The 24,420-nt window shown below is 30.5% G+C and overlaps 2 protein-coding genes across 2 annotated transcripts; one reads left to right on the top strand and one right to left on the bottom strand.

Annotated features, from left to right (window-relative positions):
• Positions 1-836: 836 nt before the first annotated feature.
• On the bottom strand, positions 837-2,288 carry LOC104877585 (uncharacterized). The gene has a single exon (XM_010646116.1). It carries the CDS (start codon positions 2,286-2,288, stop codon positions 837-839), a length of 1,452 nt encoding a protein of 483 aa, XP_010644418.1.
• A 10,432-nt stretch (positions 2,289-12,720) lies between these two features.
• LOC100262329 (uncharacterized) lies at positions 12,721-13,062 on the top strand. The gene has a single exon (XM_002279150.1). The coding sequence runs from the start codon at positions 12,721-12,723 to the stop codon at positions 13,060-13,062; it is 342 nt and encodes a 113-aa protein (XP_002279186.1).
• Positions 13,063-24,420: the final 11,358 nt, after the last annotated feature.

Below are 24,420 nucleotides of genomic sequence, written 5' to 3'. Positions count from 1 at the left end.
GAGCCAGAGGAGCCAAAAGTCCCATGGCTTGGAACGTCTCAAAAACTCTGCTCAAGGGTGCGCTCAAATCTGAAAAGTGTCTTTGACATCGTCGACGAGGGTGAAGTCGCTCCCGAGGAACTGTAATAACTGGAGGGCCCCGAAGCCGGGATGGAGGTCGTGTCGGCGTAGTCAGTGAAATGGATGAGGAATGCTGCTGGAACACTGAATGTGGGCGAGGCCGTGGATGTGAGGCACCCAAAGTAGCAAACATCGATGGAGCCAAATGTGGCAATGAAGGCATCGCTACTCCTGGAGCTTCTCTCTATGACGATGGATGCTCTGACAAAATAAGCTCAATCCTCTCAACCCTCCGCGTCAAATCCACCATCATCTCATAAAGAGCAGTAAGAGTAATGGGTGTGATCTCGTCCGACATGGTGAACCTCAACTGAAGAAGTCTAGTCTCAAGGTGCTCTGTATCATAATCATCATACCATCAATCTCTGCTCGGGGACCAGTCACGACACTAAAACCGTCCAAGACTCTAAAACAAGCACATGCAAGAGACAAAACAAAACAACACACGATGCTACTCAAAACAACAACACATAAAATACATGATATGAAACAATGATAAAAAGAAGATAGGAACACATACCCAAGAAAGCAACAATATCACTAAGTGAAATGAGAGTACATCATGCAAAATAATAGGACAACAAAGGTCTACTCTCGAAGCACAAGGTGCGAACTCAAAACACTAACTATAAAACAAGACTCAAATAGAAAGAAAAAGAGAACAAAAACTCAAACAACCAGCTAACAAGGTAGTCCCAAAATACACCAACGAGGTATCAAAGTGTCCTGTGAATATCAGTGCCCTGGGCGTCCAAAACGTGATGGTATAAGCCCGAAGGAGGAGGAACTGCATGTGTGGAATAAGCTGGAAAGGAATCAGCAGTCATATCTGGACCAAGATCAGTATCTGTGGTCGGTACGGGAAAGCTAACCGCACCACTGTCAATAAGATCCTGTATGGTATGACATAGAGAAGCACAATAATCAGTACGATGGCCTGCCATCTGGTGAAATGCACAGAACTCGCGAGCACGAAAACGTGGAGGTAAGGTACTCGGAGGTGGCCTAGGGGCCAACGGTGCTAAGAAGCCAGTAGCTACGAGTCGCTCAAAAGCTCTATCCAAAGGCATCCCCAAATCGGAATAAGTCCTCTGACGTCGCCGATGGGAACGAGACTGCTCATGCCGTGGGATACTAGTCCGTGGACGCTGAAACTGAAATGAAGGTCGCACCGTGACAGTATGAGGATGCACAGAAGGGTACTGCTGAACTGAATGAGGATGATGATGCTGTAAAGGCGGGAAATCACTCCTGGGTATCTGCAATGATCTCGCATAGGGATGATAACCAGGTCGTCGATGCTGAAAATCCGCAGAACATACGTCTCCATAGCTCTCAGATGATCCACCAACTCTCTTCCCCTCAATATCCGGAGAAGGAATAATATCTGACCATAATTCTCTAGAGATGCCATCATCTACATCGAATAAAGCCTGAACCAATGATCTGAAATCCTGGAATGGGACTCCTGTCAGATGCTGAGCAAACCTAGGATGCAAACTCCTCAAAAACATGCTCATATGATCTCTCTCAGTAGGTCGCTCAATCATCTCCGCGGCCTTCTCCCTCCAACGGGAGATAAAAGAAAAAACAGACTCATTTGATCCCTGTCGAAGAAACTCAAGCTCTCTGCGCGTAACGCTCGTATCACCACTGAAGGAATACTGTCTCAGAAACTCCTGTGTTAAGTCCTCCCAAGTTCTCCGACGAGATGGCTCTAATGAAGCGTACCATCTCTGTGTCACGCCACTCAATGACAATGGGAACAAAGTGAGCAACTGTGCCTCACCTAGACCAAGGGCCCTCATAACTGTGCTATAAAGCCTGAGATGAATACGAGGACATCCAACACCCGTATATCTCTCCATATCAGGCATCCTGAAACCGACTGGCAAAGTGGCCACTGGCACATCGTCAGGGTCATCCCATGAAATCATCTCATCAAGATCTCTCATCTGTCTAACCCTTCGCTCGAGTTTGTCCATACGGGAACGAGGATCCTCAATAATGGTAACTGGTGTGACAATGGGTGGAATGACAGCAGCCTGATCATATGAAGTAGCATGCAAAGTCTGTGTAGCTGGCATCTGAACAGGTAGAATAGGTGGTGTCACTATATCAGATGGCATGTCCTCGAGCACTACATGCCTACTCTGCTGAGTATCCATCCTCTAACTCAAACTGGTCAATGCCTCCAGAATCGAAACCATAGAAGCAATAAGCTAACCAATCGAAACTGACTGTGAGTCCGTCTATAGCAGCTCAGCAATACGAATCAACCTCCCACTAAACCCAGGGCACTGAACCAAGACCAGGACTACAAATAGACCCCTACAAAAGAACCCAAGCAAAACGACTCAAACACGACTCATACAACGACACGGGATGCAACGAACAATGACCAATGCATGATACAATACAACCCAATACACAACAGGGTGTGATACATAATCATATGGTGACAATCAAAATTTGGATAAACGATAGAATCCCTAAAGTCACATGAGTCTCTAGTGTGAGATAACTACGAATATGACTAAAAAATTTCTATCGATGATCTAGAAAATGATCGAGATGTGAAGAAAATAAATGGGGTGTGAAGGACAACACTAACACGACATCGATACTCAATCTATACCAAAATATCCTTGATTCAACCTTCAACTCGAGCTCCATAAGAGAGAAAATGATAAGGTGATCAAGGCGAATCTCTCGAAAAATGTGTGAATACGAAAATGTGTCTTTCACCTTTCTGTAATGAAAATATGAGCGTCGAGTTGAAAATCGAACCAAGGATCAAACAAAGAATGAGGTACTGAGCCCGTGATAGGTGGACAGTGTAAAAAGGTGATCAATGAACGCATCCCAAAGTATCGAGTAAATGTCAACAAAGTGGAAGGATGTGCCGAGCCAAGAAATGAGAACGAAAACCCTAGGGAGAAAACATGCTAAACTCATCAAGTGAAAAACACAAACTAAGGCGATAAGACGAAAGGTGATCCAACCGTACTCAGACTCGTACCGATCTCCAAGCACTCTCAACTGGAGACTAAAAATAAGAGAATGCCAAATCCGAAGTGTAACCACAGAGGCTCTGAAAGCCCTCAGATGCACCCACGTGTAGGGAGGGAGTCCTAATCGAAGGATCTACGGCTCAACCTATGAGGTGAAGGTGGCTCTAAATGGATATGGGTGGACTTTAAAATATCCCTAATAGAAGCGATCGTACCCTCCGGCGGTACGCGACCTCCTGCATGCCTCCGAAGAGACGGGGCGCTTCCATGCAAGGTGGTCATCACCTCCACACATGCACTACCTCGCAACCCAAGGAGTTTCCTATGGTGAAACCTCTCAAGCTCTCAACACTCAATAGTCAACTAAAGTGCACAGTGAGCGATGTGGGTGCATCCGAAAACCCTAAGACTCTAGAGCAGAAGAGGAAACACACTGGTCGCACAACTATCCATGAAACCTAGCTCGGGGCTATACAGGTCTTCAATGATCGGACTCCAATCGACATCAAAGTGTCGCTCTCCTCCAGAATGCTCCCATACATCGATATAGCCCGTCGCTAGACCCTACTCCTAATCTCTAGCTCGGTCAGAGAGCAAGCACGCAGAAGGTCTCACACTTGCAATAGTGAGAACCGAGATGAAAGGAATGACCGAAACCAAGAGATTTGGAGGTAAGGGGATAGAAGTGCGACCCATATGGACAAGCAACATGCAATCAAGCGGAGAGAGAGCAATCATGCAACACACAATCAGGCAGAACAGGATATATCACTCATGTACACACAAGATAAGCGAGAATACGACAATCAAGATGAATAGTGATACAAACATCATGCTCAAAGACGATCAAAATAGTATACAAGTCAGAAAATCAACATGTCAAGCTGAGTGATATACAATGGTGAGTGTATGCATGTGAAGTGATCAGAACAATCATGCCAAAATCAGAATCAATACGCTAAGCAATGCAATAAGATCAATCATCAATAATCCAGCATGTCAAAATCTCAAATGAAAACGACATCTAAGCATGCATCAAGAAATCCTCAATGTGCAATCAAGAGATGAGCATCCACTGATCGTCCAATCAAATGCCACGTTTACTTCACCCTAAGTTCAAGCTTGACCCTCTAAAAAAATTCCCCAGCGGAGTCGCCATTTTGTGGACCCCGCATTTCGGCTCATGCGTTTCCCACTCGATGGCGAGCTCGATTTTTATTTTGAAAAATTGATCTTTATTGATTAAGAAAAATTGACTTGGAGTCGCCACTTATTTTTGTTTTATTTTTAAAAGGGTAAACAAAATAAGAAAGAAAAACCCTAAGTGTGACTCCTTACTTTGGAAAATGTGGTCTGTGAAAAACCGGATCGGGTTCGGGGGTCAAGTTACTTATCGGGAAGGTACGATAAAGACCGTAGCACCCCTCTAAGTCCCTAAAGTCGGGTCTCTACTAATAAAATGAAGTAATCAATGGCAATTGATGAGGGAAACAATGGATACCCGGAACTATCATGCACATATGAGAATCAGAATATGCATAGAGAATAACCAAAGTGGAAGTGGATACGTACCTGTTCAGCAAACGGCAATGCGCTATCACAAAATAGGGCGACAAACGCAGGTTGATTATGTACATATCATGGAACATAGCAAATCAATCACGCATGGCAGATAAATCAACCAATCGATCAATCAATCAATCAATCATAAAATCACGTATGTGGGGCCCCACCAAAGCCCGATTAGTCTTGCATGAATTAATATCACAAATTCCATTATTTAGGAATTATGAAGATTGCATTCACGCTTATGTAAAACCAAGAAAAACATAAGGTTTGAGAATCAGAGTAGAATTAAAATTGTTCAAGTGAAAATTGGATTTTTGGGAATTTATTTGAAAATTGGAGCTTTGGGAATTAAATTTGAAAGAAATTAGAATTTTGGAAGTCGGAAATTAAGTTCAAAAATTAGAATTTTGAAGAATTGTTTAAAATGGAATTTTGAAATAAATAACTAAAATAATAATAATTAAATAGATTAATGTGAATATTGGAATTTTCAGAAATAGCAATTTAATTCGGAAATCGAAAGTTTTAAATGAATTGTTTAAAATGGATTTTTAGAATAAATAAATAAAATAATAATAATTAAATAAATTAATGTGAATATCGGAATTTTCAGGAATAGAAATTTAATTCGAAAATCGAAAGTTTTAAATGAATTGTTTAAAATGAAATTTTAGAATAAATAAATAAAATAATAATAATTAAATAGATTAATGTGAATATCGGAATTTTCAGAAATAGCAATTTAATTCGAAAATCGAAAGCTTTAAATGAATTGATTTAAAATGGAGTTTTAAAATAAACAAATAAAATACTAATGATTAAATAAATTAATGGGATTATGGAAATTTTCGGGATTAGGAATTTTCGGAAAATTAAATTTAAAAAATTGATTATTAGGAAATTAAATTTAAAATTAGAATTTTAGAAAATTATTTCGAGAATGGCATTTTTTAAATAAATAAATAATAAATAATAAATAAGTGAACAAATTTGGGACTTTGAAATTTTAGGAAATTTTAAAAGAGTTAATGGAGATTATATATATATATATAAAAGAATAAATAAAATAATCAAAGAAACAGAACTTTTAACATTAAAAATAATAAAATAAAAAAAAAAATGATAAAAGATAAAAAAAAAACCAAAATGATGGCACGTGGGAGAAAAGAGAAAAAATAATAATAAACCACCTTGAAGCCTGCTGGAACCATGCCACTAATAATGGAGAATAAAAAAATAATATAAAAAACTCATGTCTTTGACTTTTATCCACCAATTTGTTTAAACAATGCCACTGGGAAACAAAAAGGCTTCAGCAGGTACTTGCCCGTGGGCTGGGCGTCCTCCAAATACCAGAGTTTCTTCAACGAAAACCTATTTTTTTAAGAGTCGTGAGACCCATGTCACCATGAGGTCCATCAATCACAGAACAGCTGAACGGGTTGAGATGGAAAATGGGTGGTTTGCGGCTGCTGGGTGCAGGAGATGGGTGTGAATAAGTTTAGAGAGAGAAAATGGGTATGCTGAGCAAGAAATGGGTGTGGCGGGCGTCACGCGGCCATGCATGACCATGCATGGCAAATGGGCTTAGTGGGTATGGAAAATGGGTGTGATTGGTGGGTTTGAAAGGTATGTGACGTTTGGTCATTTCAGATGCTGGAGCAGATTTAATGGGGGGCAATACAGATGGAGGGTGCAAAGCAGGCTGGCGGTGAAGAGTATGGCTTGCACGTTGACGACGCCGGGGATGAAATGGGGGAACGGAGTGGGAGCTGCTGCCCATGAACCACCGCGCGGGCAGGAGGACAAGAACATGGGGTGCGACGGAGGGCTTCGTCGTCTTTACTGCCAAACGGTGCTGCCTTGTCGTCACAGATGCCAGAGGAGAAGAAACAGGGAACGAAGGAGGAAAATGGGTACATAAAAAAAGAATGGATGTTTAAGGTGGTGAAGGCGTGAAGGGTGCTTAGCTTTGGATTTGAGACCATGTGCGTGGATAGAGTTGATGATGAGCATATGTTGGAGGAGGTTCTCGGCAGACATAAGTCTCAGGTTTTCATGGAAGTTGGTTTTCATGGAGGTTTTGGACGGGCCCTTAGGAACAGAGCAGGTTCCACAGTCACGCTAAACTCATTTTCTTACTGCACCCGACGGGTGGGGCGAACAACGAGCATTCATGCGATTAGATGAATATCAAAATTAAAAAAAACAATCTGATACCTCACTAATTTACAAGAGAGAACAAAGAAACGGAAAAGGAGAACAAAACAGAGCAAGTGAAACCAGCTTAAGCTCAACAAAGTCTAATCCTCAGCAAGAGACGTTCAAGACCAGCAATGACAAAGGAGGAATAATAAAAGTGAAAACGAAATGAAATAAAAGAAATCTGAAAGCCAAAGCATCCAATATGGCCATACCTGAGTTTTCCAGAGAAGCTCCGTCTCGCCGCCTTCCTCCCAGACGCCCTCTCCTCCCCTAGCCCTGTTTTTTCCTCTTCCTTGGCAAGTCTCTCTTCTCTCTTTCTTCTGTCCCCTCTCGCCGCCATCACCAGCTAGCCCAATCACATCCCACGGCCGCCCAAAGCAGCCCCCTATCCTCTCTAGCTGCCCCCAGAGCAGCCTACTTGGGAGGTCCCTCCGAAAAACAACCAAGAAAAATAATAAAAATCTCTAGCTCCTCGGGGGGGTCTACAATAGGAAAACTCTATTCAATTTTATTAGGGGTTATCCTTTTATAGGGAGTTACAAAAGATGTTTATGGATGATCATCCATAAGTTACCATAGTGGTACAAAATTTCATATTTAATAACAATATTATGAATATTTGGTGTCATCATCAACAATGCGATGAAAAAAGAAAAATTTTAAAAAAAAAAAATTGAAAGAGAGTGTTTAGTAAATCAACTTAATGATTTAAAGTGATTTAATAACTTAATTTAAATTATTAAATAGATTAAATATATTTATTAAAATAACTTAATATTATAACTTAAAATTAAAAATAACTTTAAATATTAAGTCTAAAAGTTAATTTATTCGTACTTAAATTTAAAACTATGTTTATAAAAAAGAAAAAGAAAAAAAAGATTGATATAGATTAGGATAAAAATGTCCAAATAACCAAATTACTCTTAAGGAAAAATGTACATTTGACTCTCTCTTCAATGTATGATGACATTTGCACAAATTCGGCCTTTTAGGTTTGTATACTATGGAATGGGTTTTTATTTATTTATTTTTACTTTTTTTTCAACACTTTTTTACGATTTCTTACTTGTAAGTCATTTCTAATTTTTTTTTAATTGTTTTAAAATTATTTTATATAAAGAATAAGTCCTAAAAGATTTTTTTGTAGGTTTATTATTCAGAAGAAAAAAAGTTAAAAAAGAAAAAGAAAAAAAGATGAATGTGGAAGAGAAGAATATGGAGAATCTTTTAGATATATTTCAAATTTGTAGGTGGATATATTAATAAAATTGTGTTATAAAGTGGAGGTGTAAACAAAGCAAATGTAATGAGAAATTTAATATATGCAAATATAATTTTTAAGAAGTTAATTTGAAATTTATATATTTTAAAATTATTTTATTTTTATATAAAAAATTAAAATAAATTAAAAAATTAAAGTAATATATAAAAATAATTTATTAACTTCAAATCTATTTTTATTTTAAAATTTTCATTTCTATCTACTATAATTCTCTCAAATTTTATGGAAATAAACACAGCATAGCAATAAATTCCTATAGTGCTATGATCGTTAATGTATTGTTTAATAAAGAACTTGATGATGCCTTATCATCTTTTAGTATGGATGGTTAATGATCCGTTTGATTTTTCACTTTTATTTTTATATTAAAAAATGGTATGGATTTATTGAATTTATGTAACTATTATTCTATTACTTGCTCCAATTTAACTGAAAATGAATAATATTTACAAATTTTTTTTATTGTATATTATAAATTTTCCAATTTAATTGAAAATGAAGTTATACTAAAAAATGAATAATATTTATAAAAGTTTTTTTTTTTTGTATTTTACAAATTCAAAAAATAAAAAGTTGCGGTCATTGTTTGATTCTATTTCCATGACACACCAAATACCAATGAGGCTCACAATCATGCTCATGAAGCATGACATTTCATCACCTTCATGTGATATAGATGCTATTGGCTTTTATATCAAGTACTAGAATGGATGCCTACCAATCAACATACATTTCAATGACTTAAAAAAAATTCCATCATGAGAGGGTTCACCTCATGTGTGATTGTCAATGAGATATTGGAGGATATTAACCTTCATATTATTTAATATAAATGAAGTGACTGGATGGCTACAACGATCAATGAGAAGGAACAACTTAGGGTAGAATAGCGAGTTTCGCCGCCTCAAATGTTGTCAGAAGCAAAAGAGTATGTGGGTCCATGGACATGTAGTTGTTAGAATGTATTGTGATTGAAATGATGATCAAAATGATTTAATATAAATTAAGTGACTGGATGGCAACAACGATGGATGAGAAGGAACAACTTTAGGGTAGAATAGCGGGTTTCGCCGCCTCAAATGTTGTCAGAAGCAAAAGAGTATGCGGGTCCATGGACATATAGTTCTTAGGATGTATTGTGATTGAAATGATGACCGGAATGAGTAATTCTCATAAAAAAATTTAGTTGGATTTTGCATTGCTTGAAAGAATAAAATTATAATGGGCAAGATGCCTAATATTTACAATGCATTGATAGTTAAAAAAGAGTAAATGAGATATTTGATCATTAAGAGGTAACTAATTAGAAAATGATGTAATTGTATAAAAAGAAATAGCTAGATTATTATCGGAACTATAGTTTATATTTTAAAATATAAGTTTAATTTACTTGGGTACTTTGTAAATGTTTTTATTTGGGTTTTTCATATATTTTTTTGTTGAGATTATGGTTAAGGTTTTTTGTAATGAAATTTTGGTTGGTGTTTTTTTATTGAGATTTTGGTTTGGAATTTTGATTGATGTTTATTTATTTATTTATTTTATTTGGTTTTTGGATTAGGTTTTTTGCGTGCAATTTTGGTAAAGGTTTTTTTTGCCATTTTGTTGGTTTATATTTTTTATTCTTTATTTTATTTTTATTTTTCAGTTAATCTGTTGTGTCTTTTTTTAGTTTCATCTAAAATTTTAAAATATGAAGATGTTGAGTTCATCAAGCTTTTTGTAAATAAAACGAAAATTGCAAATAAGGCAAAATTTTTAAATAAAATTAATAACAGTATAATTCAAGTTAACAAAAAATGGAAATTTAGTCCAAATTAAATTATTTGTAAAGGAAACTTAACCATGGTATATTTAAGATACCATTATGAGTAGGAACTTAATTAAGTTTCTGTGAACCAAACCTAAGTACAATTAAAGTGAACATTTTAATAAGAAATTAATCTTTTTTAATTTTGTAATAAGTAAATTTTAATCTATATAAATATCTCAAATGAAAATGATAACGAATCGTTTGAGAGATAAAATAATTACAGAATGGGGAAAAAATAAATTAAATAGATAAAAGTGTTATAACATAAAATAAATAAAATAAGTAAGTGAAGAGAATTGAAATTGCATAGGATCACATGTAAACATTTAAACATGCATTGAACGGCAAAAAATGAACCGGTTACCTTTGTTTATGCCATAGAAAGTTATTTCTTCCTCCACTGATATCCAAGAAGCTGCTCCAGGTCCGTGATGGTATGAGAATTAGGGTTCAATGAGTTTTTCCCTTTTCTCTCAAAGCTTCAGTCCAAGTGTGTGTGTGCATGTAGTGCATGCTCTCCAAGAAGAAGAAAGAAGACACATTCCAAATGCGCATCTCTCTCTCTCTCTCTCTCTCTATATATATATATATTATACATTGTTTTTGAAGATAAACAAAATATAGAGGAGTAAAAATGTCCAAAGAGGATCATTTCTTAATAAAATTAAAAGGGAAGGTTATTTTTACAATTTGATAGTTATTATGACTCATGTGTCCAAATAACCCATATAAAAAAACATTAATTTTGGCAGCCTATTTATACATTTTAGAGTTTCAGTTAGGCTTAATTTTTAGTTGTTTTATTCCTCATTATAATTAAACTTATTTAACATATAAATTATTAACAAATGGCAAGAAATATTTGTGTATAGATAAGATAATCACCACATTTGAAAAAACATCCTCCATATCATTATTAATATTTTTATAACTTTGAACTAATTTTTCAAAAAGTACTTGCTATAACATGGGAAAAAAAAAATGAATGAAGTATGTTTTTTATCCAAATAAAAAAAGAAACCATTATGTAATATGTTTCACCTTACTTATGTTTTGGGATTGAGTATTTTATGAAGTTGGTCCCACTTAGAAAATAAACACAATTAAAAAGTATTGAAAAGGATGGGAAGGTGTGGGATGGAATTTTAGAAAATATATTCCTTTGATATTTGAAGGCAGTTCATAATAAATTTAGGCACCAAAATTTCACAAATAATCAATCAAATTTCTTTGATTGTGAAAGCTAGGAAATTTAATCTTAAGTTTGGAGAATTTAATAATTAATATGTTTATTATAATGACTATCACCCTTTTATTCAATTTATTATATGAATGGTTAAGGATTGAGATTGAATTTTTATTTACTTTTCATCTTAAAAAATCATATCCCAACTTGGTATCGTTAATTCCCCAATGTTTACTCCAATAAAATTGAAAATCAAATTGTATCGAAAAACTAGGAAGGTTTAAGATTAAGACTTTCTTTCTTTTGTAGTGACAAAAACAATTTAATTTTTTTTTCTTTTGTTTTTTTTCAATCAATGAATTTGATTTTCATGACATTCCTGAAAAATATTGAAGTCATGATACTTAGTTGGTGTTTTTTTCATGATATACTTAATAATGACTACTACATGAACATTTTTTTATGGAGAACCTATCCACTTTATCATCCACTATTAAAATAGATGTTTAGCTTAGCTTGCAATGTTAAATGAGATATTGGAGGATATTAACAATTATATTATTTAATTTAGACTTTTATTGATGAGTTGATTTTAGGCTTGTTTTTTATTCCTTTTATTAAAATTTTATAAAAGTCACTAATTATATGCATGATTAAATTTTAATTTTATTGTAGCTGACAAAATTCACTTATATTTTCATTTTTTTGACATTAGTGATTAATCAATGAAGACATTCATTCTTGTTTATATATAATTTCTTTCGTATCTTCTTATTCATTGTTAATTTCTTATTCACATTCATTTTCTTTCACTTTCTTTATAAATCAAAATGTTTTTGAAGGTTTTGATTTTATTAATAATAGTGAAATACATTTGATATACTTTTTAAGATTAAATATTAAAATGTACATTTATTTATTAAATGTGTTTTCAAATTAGATTGGTTAAAATTTATACCCAATTCATATATGATAAAGGTAATACAAGAATATATTAATAATTTTAATATTTTAAATCTTAATCAATTATACAAATTATTTTATGAATTATAACACAAAAATAAAACAAAATAATATAACTTTTCATTATAACAATATTCACATATTATATTTCTTAAAAATAAAAAAACCATTTATCCTAAAATAAAATATTATTATAGCAAAAGTTTTTCAATACGCGTAAAAATTAGGGATGGCAATGGGGCGGGTTTTTTCGGGTACCCGCCCCGCCCCTAATGGGACGGGGTTAAATTTTAATAAATGGGTTTGGGACGGGTTTGGGAATTGTTTAAAAAACCCGGGGCGAGTTCGGGTATTGCCCCACCCCGCCCCACCCCAATTAATGTTTCTTTTATTCACTCTTCCACTGTTCTGGGTATGGTAGCTTCCTGTCGCCGGAAATCAAAGAGCATTAGCTCTTCTCCATTTCTTGGCTTCCCTCACCTCAGATTCTTCCATTATCGCCGATTGAGATAATCTGTTCATTGAAATTTCCTTCCCGCCCTTTTAGAATTCTACTATTATCATCATGTCTACTTCCAAGACTCACCGGAGAGGACACGAAGAAAAGAACCTGAAGGGGAAGCTGGCCCAGAGATCGTCGTCGTTCCACTCCAGTATTCCGATGACTATGGCCCCGCAGGCTGAGCTTCGCCGTCCAAAGACCTTGCCGGACCTACTCTCAGGTAGGAGTGTCTTTGGACTGTCGGTGGAGGGAGGGCCACAGTTGACCAAGTTGCTGCTCAATCTCACCGTTCAAAGGAGTTTAGGGCCAGTCCAGGTTGTGATGTCGCCAGATTCAACAGTCGGAGATCTGATCATGGCGGCACTGCGGCAGTATGCAAAGGAGGGGCGACTGTTTCAATTATGAATTCAAAAAAAAAAAAAATTAAAAAGGGCGGGACGGGCATGGGAATTTATCATACCCGCCCCATCCCGTTTAATTTTTTAAATGAGACAGGAATGAGATTTGTTTTGAATAAACGGGGCGGAGTTGGGATGGGGGCGACTCGTCCTGAACCCTCCCCGTTGTCATTCATTCTAGTTTACATATCATTTCTTTTGTATCTTTTTATTCATTGTTAATTTCTTATTCACATTCATTTTCTTTCACTTTTTTTATAAATCAAAACGTTTTTGAAGGTTTTGATTTTATTAATAATAGTGAAATACATTAGATATACTTTTAAGATTAAATATTAAAATGTACATTTATTTATTAAATGTGTTTTCAAATTAGATTGGTTAAAATTTATACCCAATTCATATATGATAAAGGTAATACAAGAATATATTAATAATTTTAATCTTTTAAATCTTAATCAATTATACAAATTATTTTATGAATTATAACACAAAAATAAAACAAAATAATATAACTTTTCATTATAACAATATTCACATATTATATTTCTTAAAAATAAAATAAACCATTTATCCTAAAATAAAATATTATTATAGCAAAAGTTTTTCAGCATATACGCGTAAAAACTAAAAAAAAAACATTAATTTTCATGTAACCACATCCAAACGGGCCCTCTCATAATAAAAAAAGAAATTAGAAAAACTTTAGAAGAAATCATAAATTTAATGGAAATATACTCTAAGAATTGAGTACATCGTAACAAAAACTACCTTTAAAAAAAAATTATAAATTCAATAAAATGATACTCTGAGTATCTGGTGTCATCATCATCAGCATGATGAGAAAAGGAAAATTACAAAAAGGATGACATTTAGATGACATAATATCACATGAAGGTCCAAAGAATTGTTTTGTCTTTACCAGCTAGCCACCTATGGCAGTGTTGTGCAGCAGAAACTGATCTTACTATTAATGGAGGAGAGTGAGAATATAATAGAAAGCTGTCCTTGCTCCATGACTGCTCTAGCTGTAATTGCAATACGCTGGTTACAATTCTCTTACTTTACTTTATATTCGGTTCCAAGAAAACATTTTTAATATTTAATTTTATAATAAAAATATTAGAAAAATCAAATATAAATAAAGTTTAAGGAAACTATATTTGCATTTATCGATTTATCTTTGCATCCATCCAAATAATTAGTTTTGAGGATAAAAAAATGTTGATACATTTTTCTTGTGTCCAACCTTTCAAGTCAATTTATTATGACATAATTTTTTTCCTTTTTAATATTTCTTTCACTTTTCAAGATTTCCTACTTCTAATTGTTTTTTAATCATTTTTATAACAAAGTTTTTTTTAAATACACATAAAGAATAAACATTAAATATATTTTCTCTTAGGATTTATTATTGAAAAGAAAAAAAATTGAAAAAAAAAAAAAGAAAAGAAAATGAGTGGGAAGGAAAAGAATATAAAGAGTACTTTTGGGTATATTCAAAATTTGTTGTAAATGTATGAATAAGATTAATGTTTTAAAATGAGAGGTATGAGAAATTTGGTAAATGTAATTATATATATTTTAAATTAATTTAAAATTTATGTATTTTGAAATTATTTTATCTTTATATAAAACTTTAAAATAAATTAAAGTAATTTAACATCTTTAAATCTTTTTATTTTACTTTTCTTATAATTCCCTCGAATTTCTTAGAAGTAAACATAGCGTATACTATTGTAGACCCCCCGAAGGGTAAAAGTTTTTTTTTTCATGATGATGGTTTTTCTTTGTTTATTCATCTGACCACCCCGAAATCAAGCTGGTGGTGGCGGCGAGATGGGACGAAAAGACAGGAGAATGGGCGGGAAAGAAAAAGGAGAGCAGGTCTGAGGGGGGAAGAGCATTCGCGGAGGAGGGTTTTTGGGAAGGAGCAAAAAAAGAAGCTGCCAGGAGAGGAAAAAGAGTTTTTTTTCGGTAGTGGACCTGAAGCTAGGGGGGAGCTCGAAATGGGGGGTTTTGGGAGGTGGAAAAGCTGAGAGAGATTTGCGGGAAGAAGCCCAGGTATGGCCATGAATTTTATTTTTTTTTTCATTTCTGGTTTTTGTTTCTCTTCATTATTTCTATTGGGATAACCCATAAAGAAATTTTTGGGTTTTTGTCTCCTAATAAATTCTTCTTTGCGGAGGATGGAAGAATCTTGATGCGGTTGGTGCGCTTTCGGGTTTCGGGCTTCCATGGAATAAGCTCGGGACGATTTTATCACGTAGGTTGTGTCGGTTTAGGGTTTTTGGGCTTAATAATGTATTCTGTTTTTGGATTTCGTTTGGCTTTTCCATTTGTTTTGGGTGGGAAGGGTGATTTAGGCCTTGATGCTGGTGCATTTGTTTGATGATTTGAAAAGGGTTTTTGTGGGTTTTGATTTGGGAGTTTTGTGGAGGAAAACGTGGATGCTCGGTATGAGATTTGCAGAAAAATTAGGCTATTTTAATATCTTGGTTGTGAGAAGGGTCATTGGTGTTTGCGTTGAGCTTGAGGCATTTTCTGAGAATGGGTTAGTGGGGAGTTGCAGGAAGAAAGTGTGGAAGCAAAGGTTTTTATTTATTTATTCTTTTAAGGGAGTTTTAATGGAGGCACTTGTGAGCCAAAGATGTTAGCATAAAGTAGGGGTTTTATTTATTATTAGCATTGTGTTATTGTTGTTTTATTTGTTTACTTATTTATTTATTTTAAAATTATATTTTAAACAATTCTTTAAAATTTCCTAATTTCGAATTTCAAATTTAATTTCTAATTCCAAAAATTCTAATGTTCACCATTAATTTATTTAATCATTATTATTTTGTTTATTTATTTTAAAATTCCATTTTAAATAATTCTTTAAAAACTTCCGAATCCCGAATTTAATTTCTATTTCTAAAAATTCCAATATTCACATTAATTTATTTAATTATTATCATTTTATTTATTTATTCTAAAATTATATTTTAAACAATTCATTAAAATTTCCCACTTCCGATTTTAATTTCTAATTCCAAAAATTCCAACATTCACATTAATCTATTTAATTATTTTATTTTATTTATTTATTCTATTTTAAACGGTTCATTTAAAACTTTCGATTTTCGAATTAAATTTCTATTTCTGAAAATTCCAATATTCACATTAATTTATTGTTATTATTTTATTTATTTATTCTAAAATTCCATTTTAAACAGTTCATTTAAAACTTTCGACTTCCGAATTAAATTTCTATTTCTGAAAATTTCAATATTCACATTAATTTATTTAATTATTATTATTAAACAATTCGTTAAATTTTCCATTTCCGATTTTAATTTCTAATTCCAAAAATTCCAATATTCACATTAATCTATTTAATTATATTATTTTATTTATTTATTCTAAAATTCCATTTTAAAAAGTTCATTTAAAACTTTCGACTTTCGAATTAAATTTATATTCATGAAAATTCCAATATTCACGTTAATCTATTTAATTATTTTATTTTATTTTATTTATTTATTCTAAAATTTCATTTTAAACAGTCATTTAAAACTTTCGATTTCCGAATTAAATTTATATTCATGAAAATTCCAATATTCACATTAATTTATTTAATTATTATTAATTTATTTATTTATTTTAAAATTCCATTTTTAAACAATTCATTAAAATTTCCGCTTCCGCTAATTCCAAAATTCCAACATTCACATTAATCTATTTAATTATTATTATTTTATTTATTTATTCTAAAATTTCATTCTTAACAATTCATTAAAATTTCCAACTCCCAATTTAATTTCTAATTCCAAAATTCCAAAACTCACATTAATCTATTAAATTATTATTACTTTAGCTCTTTATTTCGAAATTCCATTTTAAACATTCTTCAAAATTCCAATTTTTGAACTTAATTTCCAATTTCTAAAATTCTAATTTCTTTCAAATTTAATATCCAAAATCCCAATTCTTAAATTTAATTTTTCAAGACTCTAATCTTCAAATAATTTTCGAGACTCTAATTTCCAAATAAATCTCAAAAAACCCAGTTATCTCTCGAATAGTTTTAATTTCACTCCGATTTTTAAATAATGTTCTATTTCTTTTGATTTTTACACAAGCAAGAATGATGAATCTTCATAATTCCGAAATAATGGGATTCGTGAGATTAATTCATGCAATATAAATCGGGTTTTGGTGGGGGCCTAACATATGTGATTTCCTTATGATTGATTGATTATTTGTTTGATTTAATTGCCATGCATGATCGATTTTATTTTGCTCTATGACATGCTCGAAATTATTCCTTAATTGTGTGCTAACCTCACTTCTTGATAGCGCATTGTGGCTCGTCACCCAGGTACGCATCTATTCGTATTTTGCTTGTTCTTTATACATGCTTTGCTTCTCATATTGTGCATGATCGATTTGAGTATTCATTGATTTTCCTCATTGATTGCCACGTCAGCTTCAGTCTATTAGTAGAGACCCGACTTTAGGGACTTAGAGGGGTGCTACGGTCTTTACCGTACATTCCCGATAAGTAACCTGACCCCCGAACCCGATCCGGTTTTTCACAGACCGCCTTTTCCAAAATAAGGAGTCACACTTAGGGTTTTTCTTTCTTATTTTGTTTACCCTTTAAAAATAAAACAAAAATAAGGGGCGACTCCAAGTCATTTTCAAATAATAAATAAAAATCAAATTTTCAAATAAAAATCGAGCTCGCCATCGGGTGGGAAACGCATTGAGTCGAAATGTGGGGTCCACAACTATTATGTTGTAATTGTTAAGGTATTGTTTAATAAATAACTTGATATTTTCTTAATATATTTATTAGGATATTTTATCATGCTTTAGTGTACGATCTACGGCCGAAAAATCGACTTTATCAGGAAAAATCACGAAAAGATCAGCAGCCACGAATGTCCGATTGTTGGAAAGACAATTTTTACCAATCTTTTAGATGATTGTTTTTTAAAAAAAAAAAGAAAAACAAAAAATTGATGTCTTTATCTTTGATTTTAATTTTAATTTTTAAATTTTAATTTGGATTATGCTTTTATTTTGATTTTTTTTTTCATATTTCGTACCTTTTTTTTCAAACATTACAAAAAGTTGTGAGAACTTTATTTTAAATTTTTTAATCATATTTATAGGATAATTAAAATATTTAAATTATTTATGGTGGCTATTATATAATTGGTATTGAGTTTGATGGTATTTTGATAGAGGTTTTGGAGAGAAGAGGAAGAAAGAGATTGTGAGAATACTATACCATAAAGATTGTGGAAATTATGGTTTTTACAAATTAACTAACCTAAAATTTGTATTTTTAATATTTTCTTAATTTCATTGATTGAGATTGAATTTCACGTTTACTCAAATAAAATTGAAAATCAAATTGTTTTATAAAATTAGTAAGGTTTCTATCTAAGACTTTGTTAAGTGACAAAATCTATTTAATGTTTTTTTTTCTTTTTCTAATAAATCAATTTGGCTTTCATCACATTGCTGCAAAATGTTGAAGTCGTGGTACTTTGTTGGTGTTATTTTCATGATATACTTAATGATAACTACATACATTTTTTAAGCAATGGAGTTGATTAGTTCGTTGTTTTTACATGATCCATAACTTACTTTATCATCCACTATTAAAATAGATGTCTGGCTTTGACAAAGAGTATCATAGTTAATTCATAGTTCATTGTATTTTCTTAATTTCATTCTTAAATTTTGGTCTTCTTTTTTCCTTATTCACGCTACTGAGTTTCTTGTTCACATCTCATTTCTTTGATTTTTTTTCATATATAATTTTTTATTCACATCCAATTTCTTTCTTTTCCCTATTATTAGTGGTAAAATACATCATATATATATATATATTCTTTATTTTAAGGTAAAATATTAAAATATTATTATTTAATTATATATATATATATATATATATATATATATAAAAGTTGTATTTAGGATATTATGAATCAGTTTAATAGTGATTTTAAAAAGTGTTTTTAATCTTTCTAATATTTGAAATTTTTTGTTATTCCAATGTTAAAAAGACTAAAACCGTTTTCTAAAACCATCATCAAACACATCGATATAAGTTTGTTTATTTATTAAATATGTTTTCAAATTAGATTAGTTAAAATTTACTTCCAATTCACAAATGATAAAAGTAAGATGAGAATATAGGAATAATTTTAATCTTTTAAATCTTAATCAATTATATGAATAATTTTACAAATAAATTCATTTTTTATAAAACCAAAATAAAACAAAATAATATAATTTTTCATCATCTTTATGGATTATATATATTTCTTAAAAGTAAAATCAACCATTTATCGAAAAATAATTTTTTTTTCTATATATACACTTAAAAACTGAAAAACATTATTTTACATGTAACCACAAATAAATGGCCCTCTCACAATAAAAAAGATATTAGAAAATTTAGAAGAAATAAAAAATTTAATGGAAATATACTCTAAGAATTGAGCCAAAATAATAATAATAAAAAATCATAAATTTAATAAAATGATATTATGAATATTTGATGTCATTACTATCAACATTACAAAAGGAAAATTACAAAAAAGATGAAAGGTGTTTTGTAAATTAACTTAAGTTATTAACTTTAAGCCATTAAGTTGAGTTATCAAACACCTCTCATCCTTTTTGTAATTTTTTTTTGTTTTAATCTAATTACACCATATATTTAGAATATCATTTTATTGAATTTATGATTTTTTTTTATAAATTTTTTAAAGATAGTTTTCGTCATAGCTTAGCCTCAATTGTTAGAGTATCTTTCCTTTAAATTTCTGATTTCTTCTTAAGTTTTCTAATATCCTTTTTATTAAGAGGGGGCCTGTTTGTTTTTCATACTTAAAAACTGAAAAACATTATTTTACCTGCAACCACAAACAAACGGGCCCTCTCATAATAAAAATGTCTTATAAAATTTAAGAAGAAATCATAAATTTAATGGAAAGATATTCTTAAAAATTGATTCTTGCCATAATGAAAAATATCTTTAAAAAAATAATAAAAATTCATAAACTCAATAAAATAATATTTTGAATATTTGGTGTCATCATCAACATTGTGATAAAAGGAAAATTACAAAAAGATGAGAGGTATTTGATAAATCAATTTAATAGTTTAAAGTGATTTAATAATTTAATTTAAGTTCTTAAATAGATTAAACATGTTTATTAAAGTAAATTAATATCACAATTTAAAATTAAAAATGATTTTGAGTCTTAAGTAAAAATTAGTTAATTTATTTTTATTTAAATCTAAAATTATATTAAAAAGATTTGAGATTATATAAATTAAATCACTTTAAGTCATTAAGTTGATTTACTAAACTCGGTCTAATCGTTGACAACCTTCTTGTTTTGGTCCTTCCTTTTGGACCGTTTGACCATTTAACTGGCTGAGGGCGGCTTGAACCTACCATTTAACCAATAAATCAGATTGTTTTCACACAAAAGCCCACTAATATAGGCCTAGATTCGCCCTTTTACATTTCTTAAGCTCAATCCTAATGCCATTTGTTAATGATATTAAAGTTCATGAAATATATAAAAGAAAATCCATAGGATATGAACCAATTAAAGTTCCACATAGAACCACTCGGCTACATGCATTTTCATGTTACGTCTAACAAACAAAAAGACATACTCTTTTCTAAAAATTTATGATATTAAATAAAACAATATAATATTTTTTTAAAATGATAAAATTAGTTAAAAATAAACAATTTAATTTTACTTCAGTTTCAATATATTTATATTTAAATGCTATATAATAATAATAATAATAATAATATTTAAAATATATTATGCATGATTTAATTTAATAATATAAAAAATAAAATATTATTAATTTTTAATTTATATGTTATTATTATTATTATTATTATTAATTTTAATAATATATAAATTATGTATTTATAATGTTACCAATTCGACAGGGTTTAACCATTAATCCAAACAATGATTGATAATTTTTCCTGGTCGTTGTCAAGTTTGAAAATATTAAAATCACGTGGAAGTCCAAAGAGTTGGTTTTATCTTATCCAGCTAACCACCTAAGGCAATGCTGTGTCGCAGAAACTGATCTTCCTATTAATGGAGAAGAGTGAGAATATAATAGAAAGCTTTGCAGCTATGTTGGATGTGTCCTTGCTCCATGACTGCTAAAGCTTTAATTGCAAATATTTTATTTATACAGCCTGTTTCACTATTTCACGATTCCAATTTGTTCTTCCCTTACTTTAAAAGTATGTTACTATATATTTCGTTACATGAAAATATTAAAAAAAAGTAGTAAAGAGAAGAAAAATTAAATGATGTTTTCATATTTGATTTTATTATAAAAAATATTTTAAAAATTAAATATAAATAAAGTTAAAGGGAATTTATATATGCATCTATCTCCTTTCTCTCAGCATTCATTTACATAATCAGCTTTTAGTAAAAAATATTAATTAATGAAATAATCAAATTACGAAAAATACACTCTCTGTTTCATTGTCCGATTTTAGGTTTATACACCATAAAATGAGGTTTATTTATTTATTTATTTATTTATTTTTTTTTTTTTACAGTTTTTTCATGATTTCTCACTTTTAAGTCATTTCTAAATTCTTTTTATTTGTTTTTTTAATTATTTTATTATATTTTTTATATAAAAAAATAAGTCCTAAAAAAAAATTTTTCTTAGGTTTTTTTATGAAAGAGAAAAAAAAGAAGATGAGTGTGAAAGAGAGGAATACCTCAAATCATTTAAGTATTTTTTAAATTTACAGGTGAATATATTAATAAAATTAATGTTTTAAAATGGAGGTGTGAACAAGGTAAATGTAAAGAGAAATTTAATATATGCAAATATGATATTTTGTAAAGTTAATTTGAAATTTATGTATTTTTATATAAAATTTTGAAATAATATATAAAAATAATTTATTAATTTTCTTTTTTTTTTCTTCTTTCCATTATAATTTTCTCATATTTTTTGGAAATAAATATAACATGAATAACAAAATCCTATAGAGTTGTAATCGTTAATGTATTTTTCTTAATATATTTATTAGCATATTTTATCATCTTTTGGTATGGATGGTTAATGATCCGTTTGAATTTTATTTTCGTATTTATCTTGAAAATGAATAATATTTATAAAAGTTTCTTTTATTGTATATTATAAATTCATAAAAAGGTGTGGTCCTTGTTTGATTCTATTTGCATGACACACCAAATGGCAGTGAGGCCGACAATCATGCATGAAGCATGACATTTCATTAACTTCATGTGATAAAGATGCTATTGGCTTTTATGTAAGTATTAAAATGGATGCCTATCATTGCAATCGACATACACCTCAAGACTTTAAAAAATTCCATTAGAGGGTTTCACCTAAATTTGTGATTGTAAATGAGATAGTGGAGGATATTAACAATCATATTATTTAATATAGGTGGATTGATTGAAGAGTAGGAAATACTGTGGCATCGGGAGTCGTCGGAAAACAGGTATGGAAGGGTGTAATGTGATTCAGATGATGATGATCAGAAAACGGGTATGGAATGGGAAGGCAGTAAATGAGATACTTGATTATGACAGGGTGAAAAGTGAACTAACTAAATAATTATTGGAAAACTAGAATCTTTATTTAAAAATACAAGATAACTAAGAAAGAGAAAATGGAGGATGCTGCGTAGGTTGCAAACTAAGCAAATCTTACCATTCAAATTCAAATGAAAACTAACTAGGTTGCAAATTTGCTAATATTACCATTCAAATTCAAACGGAAACTAACTATAATTATAGAGAAACTAGAATATGTAGTTTTATTATTTTCTTAATTTCATTTTTCCAATATATATATAATGAAGGATTGAATATTGAAATATTATTATTATTTATATATTTTCTATAAAAAAATTTATCATGGTTATATAAGTATCCTTTCAAATTAGATATGTTAAAATGTACCTATAAAAAAACGAAAGATAAATTTTTTTTATAAATTTAATAAAATGATAAATGATATTTTGAATATTTAATCTCCTTTCAAATTAGATATGTTAAAATGTACCTATAAAAAAACGAAAGATAAATTTTTTTTATAAATTTAATAAAATGATAAATGATATTTTGAATATTTAATCTCATCGTCACGATATTTGAAAAATAGAACAAAAAATACAAAGTAAGGCTTTGCGGCTTTCTTGGATGAGTCTTTCCTCCGTAACTGTTACGACTAAACTTGTTTCACTATTTGTAATGTGTTGTTATGCTAATTATTTTTTTACTTAAAAAACTATTAATTATGTTATTTTATTATGAAAAATATTTAAGAAAATCAAATATAAATAAAATAAATTTAAATAAATAAATAAATCAATGTAAAATTAAAAAATAATTTATTAATTTTAAATATATATTTTATTTTATTTTATTTTTTCTTTCATTTCCTTCATAAAAATTTTAAAAATTTCCACAAATTTTCTGAAACTAAACAACCTACACAAAAAAATCTTGAATTTTATTTTTATATTTATCTTCAAAAATGTTCCCGTGAATAAGTTGAACTTGTGTAATTATTCTTCTATTGCTTACTCCCATTTAATTGAAAATGAAGTTATATTGAAAATTAATAATATTTATAAATAAAAGGTTTTATTCTTCATTAAACATCCAAAACATAAAAGGGTGATTTCACAAATATAATTGGTGATCAATCCTTTTCCTTTGATTGAATATCTATTTTTTTTTTTAAATTATAATAGATGAAGTTTGAAAATTAATGAATGAGATTGCTTAGTACCAATTTTTATGTACTTGGCCAGGTTGCATCAAACTCATTTTGAAATTAAATAAAGCTAGGAAAAAAAAAATTTAAGTTCAAAAGTTGTATTATAGGAAATAGTTTTTCAACCTTCAAATATATATGTAAAAGATTTTGATTGAAAATAATACTTTTAGACCAAATTTAAATTATTTTTGAATTTATAAAAAAAGAAAAAGGAAAAATGCAGAAGTCATCATATATTTAATGGAAAGATACGAGAATTGGACCAATGAAAACTATCTTTAGAAAATAATAAAATATTCATAAATTCAATAGACCGATATTCTGAACACTTGGTTTCATCATCATGACCATTATGAGAAAAGGAATACTACAAAAAGGATGGCATTTAGGTGACATAATGCCACATGATGGTCCAAAGAATTGATTTTATCTTTACCAGCTGGCCACCAAAGGCAATGTTGTGCCCCGGAAACTGATCTTACCATTGATGGAGAAGAGTGAGAATATAATAGAAAGCTTTGCTCCATGACTG

This window comes from Vitis vinifera, chromosome 19 (assembly GCF_030704535.1).
Source record: "Vitis vinifera cultivar Pinot Noir 40024 chromosome 19, ASM3070453v1".
In the NCBI taxonomy this organism is placed as follows: domain Eukaryota; kingdom Viridiplantae; phylum Streptophyta; class Magnoliopsida; order Vitales; family Vitaceae; genus Vitis; species Vitis vinifera.
The sequence above is the reverse complement of the archived record's forward strand: the minus strand, read 5'-3'. Positions and strand labels throughout refer to the sequence as shown.

What these genes read in the sequence shown, in the direction of transcription:
- LOC100262329 (XM_002279150.1), top strand. Translation starts at nt 12,721, where the DNA reads ATGTCTACTTCCAAGACTCACCGGAGAGGACACGAAGAAAAGAACCTG.
- LOC104877585 (XM_010646116.1), bottom strand. Translation starts at nt 2,288, where the DNA reads ATGGATACTCAGCAGAGTAGGCATGTAGTGCTCGAGGACATGCCATCT.